Here is a 26,446-nt window from a genome sequence, read left to right on the forward strand (position 1 = left end):
TCATGTTACTGTGGACACGGCTTTGCTGCGAAGGGTCCAGAGCTCTATGATCCTGCGGGCTGCGCAATGTTTGGACATGCAGAGAAGTTGCTGAGGACAATGTATTTTGTTGTGAAGGTCATGTGGTCATTAATATGGACATTATTATTATCATCAATGGTTGCTAACGTGCGACATCTGAACACTCCTATTACATGTAGTATAAATGGCAAGTAGATGTTGTATTATTGTACTGTGCTATCATCTTTAGCATCTCAAAATTGTTATTGTTTTTGTAGTTATTCTGTCCTATGACAGGTCATTTGTTTCAACTGTCTATTTTTTATTTGTCTAACCATATATTTGTTATGTTCAGCATTATGAAATGTTGTAAACTTAGGGTACGTGTTACCTAAGAAATGGTGTATATTACACTATGAAATGCCAGAATGAAATTAGAAAATTTAAAAAAATGCACCCCAACCCAGGATTGAATCCTCAACTTCCTGCATGCAAACCCAAAACTCTATCCACTGCACCAATTGTACAGTACGATTAATGTGTGCTGACAGAGGTAGTTACCATACATGTGGTTACACTGTTGTGAGATTCCCACTCTTTAACATCCTTTTTCTGCCTGATGTACCCACTGGACGACATTTTGTGATAGACTTTTTTTTATTGCTGGCATGTGAGGAGTTGCGCTGCGAAGCCTGAGTGTACGAATTTCTCTTCACCCTGTATAACATGCCTTTTTCGCAATTTACTGATATGAGGATATTTTACGGAAATATTAAACTCAATCACTACTGAGGTATCTCTATGAAATTAACTTATAGGAACCATGAGTGCTAGAGTGTGTTGTAAAGACAACCATTCGAATACTTTTACAACTATTCCAAAGGATTGTTGTTGCTGCTCAGAAAGTTAACAATGAAGGAAAGGTTCATTGAGAAGCAACAAGAATTAGTTTTCATCGTTTCACACTTGCTCAATGAAGAATTTTGAGACTTGCTCAGAGTGGTGAAAAATTTCATCATGGGTATATGTAGCAGTGGAAGGTGACAATATGGGATGACAGGTCATGGTATATGCTGTAGCACTCAGAAGAGCAAACTTGGCACATGATGGATGAATGGTATTTCCAAAGGCACTATGGCAAAAGCATAATTTGTTGTAAGCTGAGTCTTACAACGGAAAATCCAGGATGGAATATAACAATATTATGAAAAGTATAGTAGCTACTCACTGAAGTAGGCACAACAAAAACACTGTCAAGTGAGCTTTTGGCCAAAAAGGCCTTCGTTGGAAACAGAGAACATACATACAAACAAACAAACAATCACACACACACACACACACACACACACACACACACACACACACACACACACACACGACCACAGTCCCTGGCTGTTGGGCCAGACTGAGCAGCAGCGCATGATGGGAGAAGCAACCAGGTAGTGGAGGTAAGGATGAGGCTGGGGTGGGGCAGGGAAGGGATAGCAGGGTGAGGGTGGGGGACGGTAAAGTGCTGCTTGTGGGAGCAAGCGTTTCAATGTGTGACATGGGAGCCAAGAATTTGAAGTTCCATAGCAGGAGAAATTTGCGAATGGAGAGGAGGTACAAAAACTCTCCACCCTGTTCACTTCCTACTACTGCCTCGGACTAGTGCAGGAATTGTTAAAGACCTTCTCTCCTTCTCCCGGTCCCTACAGTGGAAACACGTTTTTGCTAAAAACTGTAACAATCGCACTCAACCAAAGACTAATGTTGAACCCTGCCTGACTCAGTTCACTCCTCCATCCAACCGTAATCCACCCCCACTACCCCCAAACCACCCCCTGTTAACTTTACACAAATTCTTACCCTCGAACCTTGCCTTACTATCATTCACCAAATTTCTCAACACACAAACTACCCTAACATCCATAGAAAGAACTGCAATCCATTTCGTAAAAACTGATGTCAATCTTATAATCCTACCTGTTAACAAATGCCCCACCATTGTTGTTTTGAACTGCAAAGACTACCTGGTAGAAGGACTCCACCAGCTGTCAGACCCATCCATCTACAAATCCTGCCACAGTGACCCCATTTCAGAAACACAGAAGGATCTCCAGTCTCTCCTCAAATTCTTAGGCCCATCCCGAACCTCTGCCCAGATTCCATCTCTCTACTCACTCCTATCACTCCCCGCACTCTTACTTTCTAAGGGGCATGTGTCATGCTGGACTGTGCACGTTCAGTACGGACGAGGCATCAATGCAGGTTGGTTACGAGTAGTACACACTTCGTACTTGCATTCGGAGGCCAACATTGATGGGCAATGAAAGACCTACTAACAGAGTTCCAAAGAGGACAGATTGTGTGTGTGTGTGTGTGTGTGTGTGTGTGTGTGTGTGTGTGTGTGTGTGAGGGGGGGGGGGGGGGGGGGAATTAGATGTTTCACGAGCAACTGTTTCAACAGTTACGACAGCCTACACAAAACATGGAAAGACAGCATCATGTAAATGTAATAGTGCGTGCAAATCAAAACTAAATGACAGAGATCGTCGTACACTAATACAAAGTGTGTCAAAACAACACAAAACAACAGCGGCTAACGTGCCGGCATAGGTCAAGAGCCATCTTCACGACCCCATGTCTATCAACCCTGTCCACCGAGAACTCCATAAAGTGAATATTCATGGATGAGCTGCTACACAGAAACCATTAATGGTGACAACCAAAGCAAATAAGCATAAAACATGGTATTAGGAGCATAAATCTTGGACGGCTGATCAATGGGAACACAATCATTATTTCCAATGTCGGGCCGAGTTTACGTCTGGAGAATGTCAAAAGAAGCCTACAATCCTGATTGCTTGACTCCAACAGTTAAACATGGAGGTGGACATGTGATGCTACACAGAAACCATTAATGGTGACAACCAAAGCAAAGAAGCATAAAACATGGTATTAGGAGCATAAATCTTGGACGGCTGATCAATGGAAACACAATCATTATTTCCAATGTCGGGCCGAGTTTACGTCTGGAGAACGTCTAAAGAAGCCTACGATCCTGATTGCTTGACTCCAACAGTTAAACATGGAGGTGGACATGTGATGGTGTGGGCACCCATATCGTGATATTCTGCTGAAACTGTCATTATTCTCAAAGGCCGTGTTACAGCCAACGATTTTGTAAACATTTCAGGTGATCAGGTGCACCCCATGATTCAAATGATGTTCCCCAACAATGATGCCACATTTCAGGACGATAATGCACCCATTCACACAGCCAGGACAATACAATCATGGTATGACGAGCATACAACTAAACTGCAGCATTTTCCCTGGCCAGCACAATCCCTGGACGTGAACATTACCGAGCCCTTGTGGGCGGTATTGGAGCGCAGACTCCGGTGCAGATTTCCACCTCCCTCGTCACTACAGGAATTAGAAGAGGTTCTGATCGAAGAGTGCCATAACATACCCTGAGGCTATACAATCATTAAATGCCAGTATTCCAAGAAGAATTACAGCTGTATTATGGGTAAATGGGGGTCCAACCCCTTATTAATAAACCACTCCCAAGTAAGTAAAAGTGTTCACTTTATTTTGCCTATCCCCTGTACATGCTTCCTGCAGTCCAAAACCCAACCACTCAGGATGCCACTTTGTTGCCAGTTACTGTGACCACATCGAGAGAATCTCTGCTCTCGTACACCAACACCTTCAGCCTTTTACCTGCAACCTAGACTTCTGCATGAAGGATACCAACCATTTCCTCCACAGACTCTTCACAATTCCTGCTACCTTACAACTCAGTGCCCTGCTCATCACTACTGATGCCACCTCCCTTTACACAAACATCCCTAATGTCCATAGCCTTACCACTATTGAAAACTACCTTTCCCAACGCCTGACAGATTCCAAACCTACAACCTTCTTCGTAGTCCCCATGACCAACTATATCCTCACCCACAATTACTTCTCCTTTGAAGGCATTACCTAAACACAAATCTGGGTACCGCTAGGGGCACTCTGGGTACCACTAGGGGCACCAGCATGGTGCCAACCTATTCATGGGCCATCTAAAGGAATCCTTCCTAAACATCCAGAGCTCCAAACTCATCTACATCCATACTCCGCAAGCCACCTGACGGTGTGTGGTGGAGGGTACTTTGAGTACCTCTATCAGTTCTCCCTTCTATTCCAGTCTCGTATTGTTCGTGGAAAGAAAGGTTGTCTGTATGCCTCTGTGTGGGCTCTAATATCTCTGATTTTATCCTCATGGTCACTTTGCGAGATATACGTAGGAGGGAGCAATATACTGCTTGACTCCTCGGTAAAGGTATGTTCTTGAAACTTCAACAAAAGCCCGTACCGAGCTACTGAGTGTCTCTCCTGCAGAGTCTTCCACTGGAGTTTATCTACCATCTCCATAACGCTTTCGCGATTACTAAATGATCCTGTAACGAAGCGTGCTGCTCCCCGTTGGATCTTATCCTTCTCTTCTATCAACCATATCTGGCATGGATCCCACACGGGTGAGCAATAATCAAGCAGTGGGTGAACAAGTGTACTGTAACCTACTTCCTTCGTTTTCAGATTGCATTTCCTTAGGATTCTTCCAATGAATCTCAGTCTGGCGTCACCTGGTTCAGATTGAGTGATGATATCTTGATGATCTGGATTGAGGGCGAGGACACACATTCCTCTGGGACCTGAACACCTTCTCCCCAATTCACTTCACACTGTCCTACTCAACCTAACAAATCACCTTCCTCGATATTGCCTGCCACCTCAAAGACATTGCCTGCCACCTCAACTACCAGCAATATCTCCACTTTTACAGATGTCACCCATTCCGTACAAAGTAGTCCCTTCCATACAGCCTAGCCACACACAGCTGTTGCATCTGTAGTAATGAGCGGTCCCTCTTGAAATATACTGAGGGTCTCACTGAGGCCTTCACAAACCATAATCACCCTCCCAATGCTGTACAAAAACAGATCTCCCTTGCCTTATCTCTCCAGTTGCCACCACCTCCCAAAGCCTCACCATATGGCCACAGAGCAGTTATTCCCACTGTGACTCAGTACCACCCAGGACTGGAGCAAATGAATCACATTCTCTGCCAGGGTTCTTACTACCTTTCGGAGTGCCCTGAAATGAGGAATGTCCTACCCACTATTCTTCCCTCCCCTCGCCCCCACCCATGGTATTCCATCACCCACTGAACCTACACAATATCCTCATCCATCCCCACACAACCCCCTGCCTCATGGCTCATATCCCTGTAACAGATCTATATGCAAGACCTGTCCCGTATGACCTCCCACCACCATCTATGCCCGTCCAGCCACAAGCATCACCTATCTCACCAAAAGCAGGGCTACCTGTGAAACCAGTCATGTGATCTACAAGCTAAGCTGCAACCACTGTGCTGCAGTCTACATGGGCATGACAACCAACAAGCTGTCTGCCTGCATGAAAGGCCACCAACAAACTGTGGCCAAGAAACAGCTGTATCCCTCTGTTGCTAAGCACGCCGCCCAACATGACAGCTCTGGATCCTCCCAACCAACACAAGCTTTTCTGAATTGCACAGGTGGGAACGCTCCCTGCAATATATCCTCCATTCCCATAACCATCCTGACCTCAGTTTTCGTTAATTGGTATTCTTACCTGTCCAGTCCCTTCCCTGCTCCCATTCCGGCTCTCCACACCATCTATTCCACCAACGCACCCACAGTCTATTTACTTCTCTCCTTTTCTGCTACACCCCCTCCCCATCCCCTCCCCACTGCAGCCTCCACCTTACCCCCAGCACCCGTTTACTTCCACCATCATGCACTGCTGCTCGCAGTCTGTCGCCAACAACCAGAGGGTGTGTGTGTGTGTGTGTGTGTGTGTGTGTGTGTGTGTGTGTGCGCACATGTTGTCTATTTCCGACGAAAGCCTTGCTGGCTGAAAGTTCACTTTCTGACAGTGTTTTCATTGTGCCTGCAACCCAGCATTTTCGCAATGTTGTGAATAACAACTATCCTTTTCATAATATTGTTGATAAATTGGGTCTGTTTTCATTGGTTTCTGATTGGAATGTTTTGGGTAATATGAAAATGAAGACATATGCCTGTAACAATATTTTAAACATCTCACAGTCCACACTGGGGCAACAGTTCAAAAAACAAAAGCTATTAATGAATTCAGGAATGAAAATTTTTTATGAATATATTCTGCAGCTTTTCTAAACTGTAAAAATGACATGTAACTCCTTAAGCTGTTGGTCAATTTATTCTTTATTGTGCAATAACTGCTGGAAAGTGTTCTTCGACCAAAACCAGTTGCAAAACAAAGGATAATTTGAGCAGCAGCCTAAGATGTTACAATACATTATTTCTACTATTTACAAATGGTTGGGCATCATATGATGAATGGTGGAGCCCTCATTGCAAATCTACAAATATGCAGCCAGTCCTACCTTTGGTTCAGCTGCCATTTTACAGGTGAAGGAGAGGGAGAAGTCTTTAATTTATCGCTCAAGTGTCCAAGGCAGCCACATAGAAGAGGACTCCAATGCTGTTGCAAAAATGGGCAGTGAGGTGTTCAGCAAGAGCAAACACCGCAGTATGGAAACCAACTTGAAGGAAGAGTCCCAAAACAGCTGTGGATCTATGGTGACCCAGAAGACTATGGAACCTGGCCAACACCTGATCTGTGAAGATGTCACGTGAAACACTGCAAGACCCTTCAGCAATCATGAACAGCTATTGTAATGCCTTTGGTCTACCACTGCACCAGCCAGTGATGGAGAGAACCATAGAAATGAGAATAGCAGTTCCAGCAGCATGGATGACAGCATTGGAGGTATACTGCATAGCTTTGTTGATACAATCTGACAAGGGGTGAAGGTAACAGTAGAGATATATACAACTGCCACATGGCTTTTCGAAGCATCCAACATTATAGTCAGTCTGTCTGGCAGCAGCAAGGAAGCGTCAGGATCATCGAAAAGCAGTCACTGTCACAAAGAGCATCATTCAGTGACCAACTACGCAAAGCCATGAGGGTTGGGGGAAGAGATCGTTAAGAGTGATAGCTGAAAAGGTGCAATGAGTGACACTGAAGTAGGAAGGAGCACCATCATTCATGAAACAACACAGATCATGCCTACTGGCTTCTGTCTCGGGTTCTTCGGCCGACGTTCATCTAATGATTTTTCTGACGTTTCGCCAGCACGAGTGGCTGGCATTGTCAAAGCTTCACCCTCCATTGCCGGTGGTGAACTGGAGCCGAGCTCGCGGGCACAGACTATATGTACCTGGCGCGCCAACGTCCGAGGGCTTCTCCGCGGTCATTTCCAGTGCGGTTCTCCTCTTGTTACCTGCGACGGTCGTTCGCTGCAGTACGGGAAGCCAGGATCCGTTTACCTTAAGGCTTTCCTCTTTCTTGTTCAAACTATTCGCGTGTTTTTGTATTTCCACAGCTTCTCTGAACAAGCGCGTGTGAGTGCTTCTCTACAGCCAGAACTTCCGTGTCGGCGAATTTTATTACGTGGTCAGTCTCATTCAGTGCGTGCTCTGCCACGGCCGATTTCTCCACCTGCCCCAACCTGCAATGTCGTTTATGCTCTTTGATCCTGGTGTTAATGGGTCGTCCAGTCATTCCGACAAACTTTTCCGCATGTGCATGGTATACGGTATATTCCCGACATTGCAAGTGGGTCTCTTTTCTCCTTTGCCGATTTAAGACACTCTTTGATCTTCCTTGTCGGTTTGAAAATCGTCTTTACGCCATGTTTGCGCAATATACGGCCGATTCTGTCCGTAATTCTGGGAATGTAGGGCAGAAAGGCCGTACCCTACAATTCTTTATCTGGTTCCTTACTTTGCCGAGTGTTTGGCTCTGTTACACTTCTGATATAATTTGTGGAGTACCCATTGCTCCTCAGGACAGTTTCCAGGTGTTGCATTTCTCGTTTGAGGTGTTGCGGCTCACATATTCGTCCTGCTCTCGTTACGAGCGTACTAATCATGCCTGTTTTCTGGCTCGGGTGGTGGTTTGACAGTTTGTGCAGGTATCAGTCCGTGTGTGTCGGTTTTTGATACACACTGTGTCCCAGGTTTTCGCCGTCCCTTGTGACCAACACATCTAGAAATGGCAGTTTCTTGTCCTTTTCTACTTCCATGGTAAATGTTATGTTGGCATGGAGGCTGTTCAAGTGTCTTAGGAAGTCACCGAGCTGTTCTTCACCATGGCTCAAGACCACGAAAGTATCATCGACGTACCTGTACCACACCTTAGGTTTGCAAGTCGCCGAGTCCAGTGCCTGTGCTTCGAATTGTTCCATGAAGAAGTTGGCCACGAAAGCCTCAACAATTTTGTAACACAGATCATGGTCGGTAAGAAGTTGATCAAGCAGAAGGCACCTAACACATGAAATGGTATTTCCCACAGGTTCACAGGTAGCAGTAATGGGGGGAGGGAGCGGAAGCAGGGTTGCTGAATTAAGGTAGTCAGCTAAATACGAGGGTTGGAACTTTAACAGTGGCAAATATTTATTTATTGTGTTTCAACATTTTACTGACCTTCGAAGTAGTCACCAGCATTGTGTATAACCTGTTGCCAACAATGTGGAAAACATAGGATACTCTTAGCAGAGTCAGTTGTGTTGACAGTTCGAGTGGCACGGTCTATTGACTTACTTGACTTAATTCCTTTAGCCCCTATGGGGGCATAGGGCATCCAGGAGAACTTGCCATCCGTCTCTGTCTTTGGCCATTTGCCTCAATTCTGCCCAGGTCTTGCCAACTCTTTTTGCTTCCCCTTCCACTGTCCTCTTCCATGTGCCCCTTGGTCCTCCTCTCTTCCTTGTTCCCTGGGGATTCCATTCCAATGCTTTTTTCTCGATGGCTCCATCTGATTTTCTTAAGGTGTGCCCCAACCATCCCCACTTTCTCTCTCGTATCTGGTCTTCTATAGGTATCTGGTTTGTTATTCGCCAGAGCTCCTCATTACATATTTTTTCTGGCCACCAGATATTCATGATGCGTCGAAGACATCTATTTATGAAGATCTGTAACTGGAATGTTATCTTTTCATCCACTTTCCAGCTTTCACTGGCGTACAGAAGAACAGCCTTCACACTTTTATTAAAAATACGGATTTTTGTTTTGTATGTGATATTTCTATTTTTCCATACTGGATACAATTGTATGAAAGCAGCATTTGCCTTTTTAATGCGGTTTTTCACGCCATCTCCAGCTCCATCATCTTCCGCCACTATACTACCCAGATACAGGAACGAGTTGACAGTCTCCACCCGCTGCTCACCTATTAACAATGGCACCTCCATGTTCCCTGAATTTACTCTCATTTCCTTTGTTTTGCCTATATTTATCTTGAGGCCAGCAGTCTCTGCTTCTTCTTTCATCAAGTTTAATTTAGCTTGCATATCAGTCAGCCTTGGAGCTAGTAAAACTATGTCGTCTGCAAAATCCAAATCCTCCAGACGTTCGTGGATCCCCCACTGCATTCCTCGTCTCCTGCCTGCCGTGACTCTTCTCATAACAGAGTCTAGAACGAGTAGAAAAAGTGTTGGTGACAAAATGCAGCCCTGACGGACTCCAGTTGTTACTTTTATGGGCTCTGTCATATTTCCCTTGTGGAGTACGCAGCATTTGTAGCCATCATATAGATCTTTTATGATGTTTAAGATCTTCTGTGGTATGCCATACTTCCGCAATACCTGCCAGAGCACTTTATGTTTCACAGAATCGAAGGCCTTTTGAAAATCAATGAATGCCAGGTACATAGTTGCTTGGAATTCTTTGCTTTGCTCTAAAATGATCCTAACAGTGTTAATGAGATCAACACAACTGCATTTTGCCCTAAAACCGGCCTGTTCTTTACGCAGTCGCTTTTCAAGGGATTCTTTAATTCTGTTTAAAATAATTCTGGTGAGGACCTTACTGGGCACTGACAACAATGTAATACCACGCCAGTTGTTACACTCTGACAAATTTCCCTTTTTTGGGAGCTTTACCACCAAACCATTTTTCCACTCCTTTGGAGATTTCTCTTCAAGCCAAATATGCTTCAGCAAAGGATGGAGCATTTTAACAGTACTTTCAATATCAGCTTTTAAGAGCTCCGGTGCTATGTTGTCTAGGCCTGGAGCCTTTGTATTTTTTAGAGTTTTCACGGCAATCCTAATGTCGTCCATTGTGGGGCACTGCAAATTTATATCTTGATCTTCTTCGACTTCCTCTGGAGCATCTCTTACTTGTTCCTCTTGGTTGTCTTCACAATTTAACAGTTCTTTGAAGTGCTCCTCCCATCTCTGTAGCTGTGCCTGTTGAGTTATAAGCATCACCCCATCCTTGTTCTTAACTGGTCCTTCATGTCTGAAGTTCTTCATTGACAACCGTTTGGTAATATTGTAGAGCTCTTTCATATTTTCTTGTCTACGGATTCATTATGGGTGGTACTGACAGATAGTGTCATGTGAACTAGTTTTGAACACGTTTTCCAGAAACAGGCTTCAACAGCTAGTTCAACAGCCCACATGAAGTGGAAATATTTTAGACCTTAAAGCTTCAAACAAACCTTACCTTTCAGCGGTGTCAGTATAGGGACATGGGTTAGTGACCACAATATAACTGTGGTGATGGTTAATAAAGTTAATAAATCAATCAAGAAAGGACCAGACAAACAGTTACTAGCATCCCACTTAGATGAAAGTATGGGCAAAGTTTAGATGAATTGTGAATCACTCTCTAGAGAAGTATGGCCGAATAAGTGGATTAAGGACAGAAAAGACCCACTGTGGTTTAATAACAAAATCTGGAAAATGCTGAAGAAGCGAAGACTGTTGCACTCTTGGGTTAAATGAAAATGCACAAATGACGACAGGCAAAGTTAGCACAGAACCATGCATCTGTAAAAAGACTGATGCATGGTGCATACAACTACCACCACCATATCTTAGCAACGGATCTAGCTGAGAAACCAAGAAAATTCTGACCCTACATAAAATGGCTAAGCAAGTCAAAGGCTTCTATCCAATCACTTCTTGACCAATATGGTGCGCCAATCATTTAAGAAATCATTCATGCAGGAGGATAGTACAAACATATTGTCGTTTGACCATTGCACAGATTCCGTATGAAGGGCATAATAATAGGCATCCCTGGTGTAGAGAAGCAACTGAAATAGTTAAAAGCAAGCAAGTCACTAGCTACAGCCCCTATTCTGTTTCACAGAGTGTCCTCTACTGCATTGGCCCCTTCATTAGCTTGTCATTATCACAAATCTCTCGCCCAAAGCAAAGTCCCAAGACTGGAAAAAAGCTCAGGTAACTCCTGCACATAATAAGTTAAAAGAATGGAATGAACCTGCAAAATCACAGACCCACGTCCTTAAAATGGGTTTGCTGCAGAATTCTTGAGCATATTCTCATTTCGAAATAATAAATTTTCTTGAGATGGATTTATAAAATATTTCTCAAGTAAAACTCAGAATGCCCTTTTCTCACATATCTTGTGAACTATGGATGAATGGGAACAGCAGATTATATATTCCTAGATTTCTGTAAAGCATTTGAAACAGTGCTCCACTGCACACTGTTAACAAAGGTACGAGCGTATGGAATAAGTTTCCAGGTATGTGAGTGGCTCAAAGACTTTTTACACCAAATCACCCAGTACACTGTCCTCAATAGAGAGTGTTCATCAGAGACAACAGTATCATCAGGAGTGGCCAATGGAAGTGGGATGAGACCGCTCTTATTCTTTATGTGCGTAAATGATCTGACAAACAAGATGAGCAGCAATAGGAATGTGTCATTGTTGGAGTGACTGTAGAAGAACACAATATGACTCAGACAAAATTTCTAGTTGGTGTAATAAGTAAATGCAGATGAACCGGAAGAACAATCCTATCGTGTTGGAATACAGCATTAGTAGCAAACTGCTTGACAAAGTCACATTGATTACCTTTCTAGGCATAACAATGTGAAGTTATTTGAAACGTAACAAGCACATAAGGATAATAGTAGGGAAGGCAAATGGTAGACTTTGGTTTGCTGAGAGAATTTTAGGAAAGTGTAGTTCACTTGTAAAGAAGATGGTGTATAGAACACTAGTGTGACCCATTCTTGAGTACTGCTCAAGTGTTTGAGATTCCCACCATGTTGGATTAGAGGCACTGCTGCAATACAGAGGGAAGCTGCTACATTCGTTACAACTAGGTTCAATCAACACGTGAGCAATACATAGATGCTTCCTGAGCTCGCATGAGAATCACTGGAGGGAAGATGACATTCTTTTCATGGAAAACTAGTGAGAAAATTTAAGAGTACCACCAACTTACATTTCATGTAAGGACAAGAAAAAAAAAACAATAAGAGGAATTAGCACTCGTATGGAGGCATACAGGCAGTGGTTTTTCTCTCATTATATTTTAAGGTGGAACAGGAAAGGAAGTTAATATTACTCCGCCACACACCATATGCTTGCTTGCAGAGTCTGTATGTATGTAGATGTAGAATGACCTTACAAATGACAGAGATAATGTAATGTCACAGTTGAGATGAAGAATGGAGATTATCTGAGGATCTCTTGCATCTGACTACTGATTTAAAAAAAAAAAAAAACATTGTTTCCAACAGAAGTTTTAAGAATTACCAAACAACTACTAGAAGTGTGTACTTTCTCTTTGAATAATAAGAAACAACTCTGCAAGACAAAAGCTTACACACCCAGATGGTATGGCTTACCAAAAGTGCACAAGCTAGAGATTCCTTTGAGACCTCCTACCCACAAGGTGACCAGATATTTAGCCTCAATGCTGCCACTCTACATTGGTAGAACTGACTGTTACACTAAAATCTCAGCAATATTTGTGGAGTCACTAAAAGACATGAACATGGGCCCAGGTAGATATAGTTTTCAGTTTTTATATTTTTTTTTAATTTTTACTTACAATGATTCCTGTGAATGAAGCCATTTCACAAACAGAACATATTTTCTGATTGATATAGTAGCTTTATTTAGACATTGTCTCATTACAACCTATTTTTAGGACAACAATGAATCTTACAAGCAAACTGATGGGGAGGCCATGGACATCCCTCTTAGTCCAGCTGTTGCCAATTTGTTTACAGTGATTTCTGAACAGGGGGAATTCAAACAAACAGTACAGGACCACTCAAGTTTTATCGCTACTTGGATGATAACTTCGCATTACATACATGTGGTGAAGAGCAGTTGGATGTATTCTTGGTAATCTCAATAATATGAATCCATCCAAAAATTCAATTTACAGTGGAGAAAGAAAGCAGTATGCAATTTAATTTTCTGGCTGTATTAGTAAGCAGATGACGAAAAAGAACCACCATTAAAAACTGAAAAATGAAATAAGCAAGTTGGTTTATTTACAAGTTGAGTTTAATTACTTACTGTTGGTTTACAAGTAAAATTATTACTCCGGTAAGAGGATGGAACGACCTCTCAATCCAAGAAGAGAGAAAACCAGCACTAATAAGGAACAAATTCTACCAACTGGAACTCTACATGGAAATACCCTCTGTTACAAACCATATGACGGCCTACAGAGTATGGATGTAGGTAACTTTTTGAGAGAACAAAACATAGTTCATTTCATTGTGATCTAATTCACAATGTCGCTACACTGTTGGGTTATCGAACAACATATATTATTTCTTTATGTGCATAGATATCACCTGCCCTGACATGGGCGGACTGGCACACTTTGATTTTCTTCATAGTTACCCTAAAGCAATACAATGCACTTCTCAAAAATACTCGAAAAATCAACTTTGAAGATTTCTTAGCACTGTTAAGTAAATAACTTTTAGCCTTTTCCAACATAGCCGCCTGTAGTTAAGTGCAAAGCATTCTAGCCTTATAAATACAGGGTCACTGGTTCGATTCTTGCTAAAAGTGATCTTAGGTTTGACCTCTGTATTTATTAACAAATTAAAATGTTAAGCATTCATAATTAGTTACCAATTTTATATCTATTAACCATGTGTCAATTATTATTTCAGTAGATAAATAAAATGATAAATTTGAACAATACAATAATACATATAAATAATAAATATAAATATAAATAGTCTGGCCTCAGCAGCCACAGACAGTTGTCATGTGCGTGTGAGTTGTGCTAGTGTGAGTCTACATTAAAAGAAGACCTTTTGGCCGAAAGCTACTTGTTTAGCATTCTTTCTGTTGTGCCTATCTGTGACTCAGCATCTCCACTATATGGTGAGTAGCAGTCCATCCTTTTTATAATACTGTCACTAACATACATCCTGGATTTTCCAGTGTTCAATAATAAATACAAAATTTGGATAAAAGCTACGATATTCAAAATGCTTTATACACTGACAAAAAAGGCAACACTAAGGATGAATTGTGCAACACAGACGAAAGTTGGCGAGTGTGTTTCTACATCTTAAAGATGACGTCTATTCAAATTTCATGCTAGACATATAAGAGTGGCACTAGTAGCGGATACATCTACAAGGATACTCTGCAAATGACAGTTAAGTGCCTGGCAGGGGTTCATCGAACCACCTTAACAATTCTCTATTATTCCAATCTTGTATAGTGTGCAGAAAGAACGAACACCTATAGCTTTCTGTACCAGCTCTTATTTCCCTTATTTTATCGTGGTGATTGTTTCTCCCTATGTAGGTCAGTGTCAACAAAATATTTTCACATTTGGAGGAGAGAGTTGGTGATTGGAATTTCATGAGAAGATTCCATCGCAACAAAAAACGCCCTTGTTTTAATGATGTCCAGCCTAAATTCTGTATCATTTCAGTGACACTCTCTCCCATATTTCACGATAATACAAAACTTGCTGCCCTTCTTTGAACTTTTTCGATGTACTCCGTCAATCTGATCTGGTAAGGATCCCACACAGAAATGTTCTAAAAGGGGACGGACAAGTATAGTGTAGGCAGTCTCCTTAGTAGATCTGTTACATTTTCTAAGTGCCCTGCCAATAAAACACAGTCTTTGGTTAGCCTTCCCCACAACATTTTCTGTGTGTTCCTTCCAATTTAAGTTGGATACAAATCAGATTTGCTTCAAATACTTGCTGTAATGGTCATGAGCATTACTTAGCTTTGAGATTGGATGTGGTGAACTAATGTTAATCAAGCATGTATTTAAAGCTACAGAGACACCATTATCAACACCATCTACATCTACATCTACATCAATACTCCGCAAGCCACCTGACGGTGTGTGGCGGAGGGTACCTTCAGTACCTCTATCGGTTCTCCCTTCTATTCCAGTCTCGTATTGTTCGTGGAAAGAAGGATTGTCGGTATGCTACTGTGTGGGCTCTAATCTCTATTATTCCTCACTGCATTTAAATGAGGTTGCCTAATAGGACTATGAGAAGCTGGATGTTCCTTCTGTGACATTGTGCAAAAACTTGGCAGGAATGGAGCTACCACAACTTGATTGCTGGCAGTGGTGCTCACGAGAATGTACAGTCGCAAGAAGGCCAGGCTCCAGATGGCCACATGCAGCTACCAAGAAGGAAGACCATTGTGTTTGGCGAATGGCTCTGACGCATCATACTGCATCGGCAGCAGATATTTGCATAGCAGTTGCCACCACACTGATACAATGAACTGTTACAATTCATCTAATGATTTTTCTGATGTTTCGCCAGCACGAGTGGCTGGCATTGTCAAAGCTTCACCCTCCATTGCCGGTGGTGAACTGGAGCTGAGCTCGCGGGCGCAGACTGTACGTACCTGGCGCGTCAACGTCTGAGGGCTTCTCCGCGGTCATTTCCGGTGCGGTTCTCCTCTTGCTACCTGCGACGGTCGTTCGCTGCAGTACGGGAAGCCAGGATCCGTTTACCTTAAGGCTTTCCTCTTTCTTGTTCAAACTATTCGAGTGTTTTTGTATTTCCACAGCTTCTCTGAACAAGCGCATGTGATAGTGCTTCTCTACAGCCAGAACTTCCGTGTCGGAGAATTTTATTACGTGGTCGGTCTCATTCAGTGCGTGCTCTGCCATGTCCGATTTCTCCACCTGCCCCATCGGCCGTGGCAGAGCACGCACTGAATGAGACCGACCACGTAATAAAACTCGCCGACACGGAAGTTCTGGCTGTAGAGAAGCACTATCACACGCGCTTGTTCAGAGAAGCTGTGGAAATACAAAAACACTCGAATAGTTTGAACAAGAAAGAGGAAAGCCTTAAGGTAAACGGATCCTGGCTTCCCGTACTGCAGCGAACGACCGTCGCAGGTAGCAAGAGGAGAACCGCACCGGTAATGACCGCGGAGAAGCCCTCAGACGTTGACGCACCAGGTACATATAGACTGCGCCCGCGAGCTCGGCTCCAGTTCACCACCGTCAATGGAGGGTGAAGCTTTGACAATGCCAGCCACTCGTGCTGGCGAAATGTCAGAAAAATCATTAGATGAACGTCGGCCGAAGAGCCCGAGACAAAAGCCAGCAGGCAGTTTGTCAACAAGTGGCCACGAAAGCCTCAACAATTTTGTGTTACAAATCAGTTATTTCAAGGACAGTTCCAACAAGATGCCCTGTAGCATGCATTCCACTGACCCCAAACCACCATCATTTGCTACTTCAGTGGTGTCAAGCAAGAGATCGCTGTGTGGCAAGGTGGAGGTCTATTGTGTTTTTTGATGAAAGCTGGTTTTGCCTTGGTGCCAGTGATGGCCATGTCTTGGTTAGGAGGAGGCCAGGTGAGGACCTGCACCCAACCGTTCTGTGTGCTACACACAGTGGACCTATACCTGGAATTATGGTCTGGGGTGTGGGTTCAAATGGCAGCAGGAGAACTCTCGTCGTTATACTGAGCACCATGACTGCAAAATTGTATGTCAGTCTGGTGATTTGATCGACTGAGCTGTCATTCGTAAACAGCATTCTTGTTTTCCAACAAGGTAACTCTTGTGCACATACCCGTGTTGTAACTCAATGGAAACTACAGAGTGGTGACATGATGCCTTGGCCTGCTCAATCACCAGATCCATCTCTAGTTGAGCACATATGGAATACCAATGGACGACAAACCCTATGTCATCCACAACCAGCATCAACTGTCATTGTATTGACCAATCAAGTGCAACAGGCATGTAACTCCATCCCACAAACTGATATTTGGCACCAGACCAACAATGCATGCACATTTGCATTTACCATTCTGGCAGTTACACTGTTTATTAATATACCACCATTTCACATTTGCAATGACTTATCTAATGCTTACATTAATAATGTATTCCCAAAGTTTCATTACTCTACATAAATTATTATTTGGTGTTCCGATTTGTTCACTGTCAGTGTATGTACCAGCACTCACAATTCTTCAAAGTAAACTTTGCTGCTGAGAGTGTTTTTTACTTTAAGAAATTTAGGTCCCTAGTTGCATACCTTCTCCTTTTTTACCTTTTGTTATTCTTGTTCATTTCACTGTATATTCCAGTTTTTCATTCTTATCCCTTTGATTGTATCTCCCATCACTGTTTTTATTTCTTATACTATTTCCATTCTTTTTCTGACATTTGGTGTACTTCTCTAGAATTTTCTTCCTTATTTACGATTCGCTAAGCTTGCCAAATGATGGTGTATTGTAACTACTAGGCTCACAGTCAAGAGAGATCAGATTCAGTCATCTTTCTGGCTGTAATTGTATAAGGTTTCCTAGGTTTCCCTAAATAACTCCATGTGATTGTCCCCTGAACAGGTCACAGTCAATTACTTGCGAACCCTGAACTGAACTGGAGCCATGTCTTTAATGTCCTAACCATTGCCATGACTTTAAATAAATTAACTGGAGCTCTGCCTTAAGTTCTGGTGATTTTAATTTAACTTCCATTCCCTCACTATTATGTAGCTCACTGCCTGCCTTCTGTAACAATACTAGTCTGATATAATCCACAATTATTTCTCCTGAGACAAATTCTGCTGTTTCTCTTCTGCTCTGGCTCAAGATTGTCCCATTTTTATTTTCTATCTACACTATTTGTTCTCTAGCTTAAGGCAATGCACTATCAATTCTAAAACTGCGAAAGGAGCTATTCTTTAATTGCAGCATCAATGGATGTTTCACCCATCTTTCCTTATTTTGATACTCTACAGATGTACGCTAACTTATTATTAGCAAACTGTACACATTCTAACTCAGGTGATTCAGTCAATAAGATATGAAAAACTCACATGGTGCAGTAAGAACGAGTAAATGTGAGGACATGAAATCAAAGAGGGTTAAAATATTTTCTTGTGAAATCTCTAGCACAGCAGTTTGTACACAGGTCTATAAAGAATGAACAGAGGTTGACTGAGGACCACAACTAAGCACTTGTCAATCATCATTACCCAGAATACATTCAATGGGTTACACGTACTGCAAATGGGAAGAATGGGAAGGTGGTGATGACTAAACGACTTTAAAAAAATCTTTCATGTTCTCCACTAGATCTAACTAAGCATTACCCTGCTGAAATATGGCACTTGGATTGCCTGGTTTTCAAACTGTTAACAACTAAGATCACATACTGTATGAAGGGAAACCCATAACCACCACAATTAGTGTTTACCTGCTGTACCATTCAACAATACATGGTAACACAATGAAGTAAATACAGAATGAACTAATACCTATGGACCCTTTGCTGCAGGACAGGTCTGAACAGAATGCAGCTGAAAATGTGTCACCACCACTGGGCACGCCAGTCAAGTTGTGCATATGCCCATTATTTTTCTATGCCTTTGTGGTTTCTGAACTGGAAGCCAATAAAATACACATGTGCTAAATGTTCAGCCCACTGCAAAAGGTGTCTAATTGAAACTCTCAGAGATTCAAATCAACTGCTGCACTCCTACACTGATCCAACACTCCAGGCAAAACCACACCATCCACTACACTGATAGGAAAAATATGCTAGTCATTCTATATCATGGTTCCACTGCATGCACCAGTACTAACACAACTGTGTTTCATGGAAGATCTTATATAGCACACATAGTCTCTATCAAGGAATGTAATGTTATCAATTTAGGAGTTTTGTAGTAAAATACAACTTTTTTCAATACCAGTGGAAAGCCAGAAATACTATACCTGATCAAAGGGACACTGCTTCCTGTGTAAATTGGAGAGACAGGTCTTGCACACAGTATGTCCACATCCCAAGCTGATTGGGCTACGAAGAGTAGCATCAAATTCATTGCAGCATACAGGACATGACAAAAATTCAGTCCACTGGGGAGCCTGGATTGGCATTCTGTAAAATAAAGAGCGTAAACATTATTAGAAGCATATCACAGGAATATATCATACCCAAAGGACAATTCAAATTAAACTGTCGAAGTCTCCACAAATCTGACTAATGAGCAGCTGAATTAGGATAGACTACTGCTCATCCACAAATGAGATGTTCAGCATCAGAGAGGCAAATTTAAAAATATACTGTTTAGTATTCTTCATTTGTTGAGCACAATTCCTGATCAAATGAAGAAACACTCACACACACACCTTTGTGTTTTTCTTCATCTGATAAAAAGCTCTGCCCAAATGGCTAAATAATGTCCCTGTCTACTTCTAAATGTGCATGTCTGCTGCTCAATGCTTCCTCTTTGTGGTAAGTACTGCTCTTTCTTAATATATATATTGTTATTGTTATCTCCTACTAAATTTTCCATTGTTGAATGAATAGCTGAATTTTCTAAAGATGTTCGTCAACATCAAGTTGCTGTGAAACATTGCAGAGGAACACTATAATAATTTGACACTACCAATTAAATTCTCAGCAGATATATCATATTATTCAAGTCTTCTTTCACATTTCTCTTTATAACAGATTGGCAAGTAGTTGTGTTAATCTCTTACATTGATAGCTGTGAGAGTTTTACGGAAATTTTACGTGTATGCCAAAAGGATTGTCTAATAGAAAATGGAGATGGTGTATTTGTTGCAGCAGACAAGAAACTTTAACCATCAAACTCATCCCCAAAAAATTTGGGGGAAACCTCAGTTTGCAAATACATAAACCCCACATCATACTGTCAACATCGGTGGAGACCTCAATCATCTAACATTCAACAGAAAATTAACAGTTTTGTAAGTGGCAGTCATGAAAAGTTGAAGAGTGAAATGTTACTAAACGCCTTCTCTGAAAACCACTCAGAACTGATAGTTTGGAAGTCCACTCATCATGGAAATATACTGGAGCTAATGGCAACAAATGGACCTGACCTCTTTGAGGACATACACATCGATACTTGTATCAGTTAACATGAGGCAGTTGTAGCAACAATGAGTGCTTAAGTACAGAAGGCAGCTAAATGAATTAGAAAGATTTACGTGTTCAGCAAAGTAGATAAAGAAACAGTAGTGCAATAGACTGATGAGGAACTTTAAACATTTAGTCCTGGACAGAAGAGTGTAGAGGAAGTGTGACTCAAGTTTAAACTAATAGTTCACTGTGTGTATATATGTAGATAGTGGAAGAGAGAAATCCCCCCCCCCCCCCCCCCCCACACACACACACACACGCACGCACAAACAGAGAGAGAGAGAGAGAGAGAGAGAGAGAGAGAGAGAGAGAGATATGCTGAATGAAATGCATTTGATTGTCAAGAAGACAACGTGTGAAGCCTTCAATGACTACCTCAGCAGGATATTATCAAAAGATTCAAAGAAATTCTGGTCATGCGTACAAAATGTTAGTGTTACCAAAATTAGCGTCTAGACACTAAAGGATGAGACATGTTTTTGCATGTGATATGTTACTAGTCATATGATAAAATAAAATAAATAAATAGAAAAATACATGAGTCAGGAACTGTAATTAAGGACAGGAAAGTGAAAGCAAAAATGCTTAACTCAATTTTCAACTCTTTCTTTACAAAGAAAAGTTCTTGCACCATTGCAAGGATGAGTGACATAAATAATAGTGTTAGTGGTCTTGAGAAACAACTGAAATTGCTAAAATTGAACAATGCTCCAGAACAAACAGACTTCTTGTCAGACTGGGTACCTAATTTGTGGCTGAGTAAACTCCTATTTTAACCACAATATAGTGTCTATCCCTCAAACAAAAAACTGTGCACAGCAGTTGGAAGAAAGCAAATGTCACCACCGTCTGTAAGAGAAGCAGCAAAAGTGATCCACAAATCTACCATCCAATATCCTCAACATCCATTACTGTAGAATTTTAGAACATATGCTAAGGTCAAACACAATGCTGTATCTCGAACAGAATTACCTCCTCTACGTCAGTCAGCACAGATTCTGATAACATTGATCATGTGAAATACAACTCGCACTCTCACATCCTGAAAGTCATGGATCAAGGTGCTCAGATATATGCAGCATTTCTTGACTTCCAAAAAGCATTTGACTCAATTCTATGTCTATGCTTATGGAAAGTATGAACATAAGGGGGTATCAAGTGAAATTTGTGACTGGATTGGGGCTTACTTGGTAGAGGATCCATCATGGAGGTCATGGACAGACGAGATGTAAACGTAGCTTTGGGTGTGCAGCAGGGAAGTGTGATGGGACCCTTGCTGTTCATGTCATATATAAACGAACTTGTAGACAGTAATAACAGTAAATTCAAGACTCTTTCCAGATGACAGTTACATATAATGAAGTACAGTCTGAAAAAAAGCTGAACCAATATTCAGCCAGATCTTGATAAAATTTCAATGTGATGCAAAGACTGAAACATGCCATAAATGTTCAGAGCTGTAAGTTTTGGCATTTCACAAAATGGGAAAAAAAACCACGGTATCCTTTGACTGCAGTATCAACACAACAAATGGAATCAGTCAACTTACACACGTACCTGGATGTAGAGAAATGAAATGGAACAATCACATACACACAGTCACTCTAGTGTGTGGAACCCATACCAAATATACTCATGCTCATAAATTAAGGATAATTGCAGAATGTGGTGCCACACACTGTGGCACTACACAAAACTGGCGCTAATAGCATAGGAACGTAGGGAACTCACACGACACAGATCTGTAAGTCGACAGTATTGGTAATAAGTTGAGAAAACCGTTCCGAAATACACGTGCTACAAAACGCCACTGTTTCTTGTGCATGTACCCCGACATCAATATGGGATATGATCACCATGCACACGTACACAGGCCGCACAACAGGTTGGCTTACTCTGGATCAGGTGGTCGAGCAGCTGCTGGGGTATAACCTCCCATTCTTGCACCAATGCCTGTCGAAGCTCCTGAAGTGTCGTAGGGGTTTGAAGACGTGCAGTGATATGTCGACCGAGAGCATCCCAGACGTGCTCGCTGGGGTTTAGCTCTGGAGAAAAGGCAGGTCACTCCATTCACTTGATATCTAATGTTTCAAGGTCCTCCTCCACGATGGCAGCTCGGTGGGGCCATGCGTTATCATCCATCAGGAGGAAGGTGGGGACCCACTGCACCCCTGAAAAGCCGGACATACTGGTGCAAAATGACGTCCCGATACACCTGACCTGTTACAGTTCCTCTGTCAAAGACATGCAGGGGTGTACGTGCACCAATCATAATCCCACCCCACACTATCAAACCACAACCTCCATACATGTCCCTTTCCAGGACATTAAGCGGTTGGTATCTGGTTCCTGGTTCACGTCAGATGAAAACCTAGCGAGAATCACTGTTCAGACTATACCTGGACTCGTCTGTGAACATAACCTGGGACCATTGTTCCAATGACATGTACTGTATTCTTGACACTAGGCTTTACAGGCTCTCCTCTGACCAGAGGCCAGTGGAATGCACCTTGCAGGTCTCCGGGCAAATAAACCATGTCTGTTCAGTCGTCTGTAGACTGTGTGTCTGGAGACAACTGTTCCAGTGGCTGTGGTAAGGACCTGAGCAAGGCTACCTGCAGTACTCCGTGGCCGTATGTGGGCAATGATGGTGAGATATTGACCTTCTTGTGGTGGTGTACACTGTGGACGTCCCATACTACAGCACCTGGACATGTTTCCTGTCTGCTGGAATCGTTGCCATACTCTTGAGATCACACTTTGTGGCACGACATACTGTGTTTGACCAGCCTCCAGTCGTCCTAGTATTCTACCCCTCACAACGTCATCAATATGTGTTCTCTGAGCCATTTTCAACACACAGTCACCATTAGCACATCTGAAAACGTCTGCACACTTACTCGCTGCACCGTACTCTATCATGCACCAACACACTTCTGCATATGTGGACTGCTGCCAGCGCCACCGTGCGACAACTGCAGGTCAAATGCATTGCATGGTCATACCCCGAGGTGATTTAAACCCACAAACCACCCACCAGATCATTGTTTCAGTATGTATCAGCATTATCCTTAATTTATGAGCATGAGTGTAGGATTAAGAGGGAATACTAAACATATACAGAGAACAGCAGCACAATGGTCACAGGTTTTAAACCATGGAAGAGTGTCAGAGAGATGCTAAACTGACAAATGCTTGAAGATAAATGCAAACTATCTCCAGAAAGTCTAGTTACAAAGTTTCAAGGTCCAGCTTTAAGTGATGAACCTACCAATATATTATGACCCCTTATGCGTCATCCCATTGAGATCACAAGGACAAGGTCAGTTATTCTCATTACAATAAGCACAATAGTGTTTAAACAATCACTCTTCCCATCTTGATACATGAATGCAACGGAAAGGAGCCTTTAATAATGAGTAAATGAAAAAACCAACAACATTTGTTTATCAAGTTACACTGTAAGATAGAGATGTTACTTGTGTCTTCTTGGAAGGTGGATGTCATTAGTTGATTTACTGCAATTTTGAAAGGAATGTAAAACAAGATTACAATATTAAATGCCAATGGATGGTCGAGAATAGCAGTGGTATGTAACAAGTAACCTATGGGTCTGCAGCTAATTATCAGTAAAAACGAAAAAAATAGTGTTATTAAATGAAAGATGAAACATTTATAAAAAATAATCTTTTAGCATACTGCTATGTGACAGCATACATGGAATGGTATGCAAGTGTCCAATGCTGGAAGTACGACACACACTGCAGAACACTGAAATAAACAGTATGTGAAAGTCTCAGACTGCTACGAAACGAGATATGCTGTTCTTAAATATGTTTTATTTTTATGTTCAAAAATGATGAGAAGGAAGATTTGAGTTTAATACCCTGTGCAATGAATAAGTCATTAGAGATGGGAATAAATTCTAACCGGGCTGGGATGGTGAAAGAAACTGGCTATGTCCTTTTCAAAGAATCCAACCTGGCTTTCACCTTCTGTAACAGGCAGGAACAACGGAAAATCCGCATATAGATGGCCAAAAATGGATTTTAAAGTTGTTCGTTCTTTGTCTTTCCTACTGTGCAACCTCTTAGAAACACTAGGGCACTGGACTTCTAGCTGAAAAGCTACTAATGAGAAAGAAATGGCCAAGAGGAGAGAGTAAATTTGACACTTCTTGTGTTTGTTAAAAGAGATGCGGTCAACAATTTCAGATGAAAATAATGTCATGAATGAATAGCAGTTCCACAACACACACTACAGTATATTCAACTGAATAACTAACTGTCTGTTGACATTAGCCTTTGTGTCAGCACAGTACTTACACAACAGACCCTCCATTCACTGAGTCTAATAAAACTACACACTATACCTATGAATGGGGGCCACATTTCTAATCCAAATATAATAAACTCATTTATATTTTGCCTATAACAAAGATAAGATTTTTTAGAACCAAATTATGTTATTTTCAAAAATTAGAAAACTGTCTGCTCACAAGTAAAATTGCTTTTATTACTCAGTGACAGGACAATATTTTGCACCCTACAGTGGGATAATTAATTCTGATCAATTTTTTGTTGTCATAAAACGAACTCTCCCTGATTCACTACTTGTTTAACATATCAGTTGCTGTGAAAATCATTTGGTAATGTCAGTCACTACAGTTGTGTCAATCTGGCTACCTAATTAGGATTAGAAAGGCAATAATGATCTTAAAATTAGAAGCAAGCCACTACTTACTATCTTACTAAGAATACCTATTAATGGTAGTATCAACATTAAAAATAATATATTCAGGACCTGCAAATCTTGTCATCAAAATAATGTACACTTGCACTTAAAATATAGTCCCACTTTGTAGCAGAAACAATTCAAAATTAGACTATGGACAGAGGCGATTTGTTCTAGTCCTCTCAAAATCACCAAATGCAAACCGCATACCTCGGTATCCTAGTGCAAAAAGTAGAAATAATGTAAGACATCCAACAGCATCAGATTTAACGAAGACATTATACCAAAAATACATGAAGACATGGTACCAAAAAATACAGGCACTATATTTCTGTAGCACAGAAGAAAAGGCCAAAATCTTTGAAAACCTACTTATAAAACTTCACACCAACTTACAGTGGCACAGACGCAAGTTGTCAACAGTTTCAGTAAAATTTTCCAGGTGGTTTATATGTGGTTAAATGTTAAATCAGCCAGTAGTACCACAATTCAAATCATCAAATGACAGAATTCCTTTAACAGCTTCAAATATAAAAACACTTTCTCAAGTTTTGTTAACACATTTTTTAAAGAATCATTACTGAGATCTGGACAAATGTAACTTAACATTTGCCTTTCCTACAGTTAGGCATTCAAAATCAAATTGGTAACCATTTCTGGAGAAGTGGATTGAAGGGCAGATATCATTTAACAACAAGGGACTGAGATCAATATCTTGCATAAATGAAGAAACTACTGTACTGTTGTTGCAGAAATGGCATATGGGAAAAGGAACCATTACAAAGTGGCCCAATGTAAGCAATGTGAGGTCCAAGTCTTTAAGAACTATCAGCAGCTACAGATATGAAACCATCAATTTAGTATGAAGTGAACCAAAGGGAGAATTAAAATTTCAGTCATGGAAATTCATCATCAAATCACATTTCGACTGGTACTTTGTGTCAGCATGCAGTATGCTCTAAATAAGATACTGAAGAAAATATTTGTAGTGCCTATTTAACTTAATAATTTCAAATGGTAAAATATGTCATTCAATTGTGTGGTTTCACTGGAACTGTACCAAGCACTGAGAGTGAAATAAGCACACTGTTATTTCTTAAGTCTTGAACTGATGAAAAACTGCTGAACAGGGATAAACTGGCACAACTTAAATGCAATTAAAGAACTTTCTTCTCTGTTCTGCATATTGTTGTTGTGGTCTTCAGTACTGAGACTGGTTTGATGCAGCTCTCAATGCCACTCTATCCTGTGCAAGCTTCTTCATCTCCCAGTACCTACTGCAGCCTACATCCTTTTGAATCTGCTTAGTATATTCATCTCTTGGTCTCCCTCTACTATTTTTACCCTCCACACTGCCCTCCAATACTAAATTGGTGATCCCTTGATGCCTCAGAACATGTCCTACCAACTGATCCCTTCTTCTAG

At 41.5% G+C, this 26,446-nt stretch overlaps 1 protein-coding gene across 1 annotated transcript in view; it reads right to left on the minus strand.

Moving 5' to 3' along the window:
- Positions 1 to 26,446, minus strand: part of LOC124794997 (roquin-1) — a 251,544-nt gene that overhangs the window by 215,177 nt on the left and 9,921 nt on the right. Inside the window, 1 exon segment of the mRNA XM_047258752.1 lies at positions 19,114 to 19,276. Within this exon segment, the coding sequence (XP_047114708.1) occupies positions 19,114 to 19,275 (162 nt within the window). The 5' untranslated portion in view covers position 19,276.

Source organism: Schistocerca piceifrons, chromosome 4, assembly GCF_021461385.2.
Source record: "Schistocerca piceifrons isolate TAMUIC-IGC-003096 chromosome 4, iqSchPice1.1, whole genome shotgun sequence".
NCBI lineage: Eukaryota > Metazoa > Arthropoda > Insecta > Orthoptera > Acrididae > Schistocerca > Schistocerca piceifrons.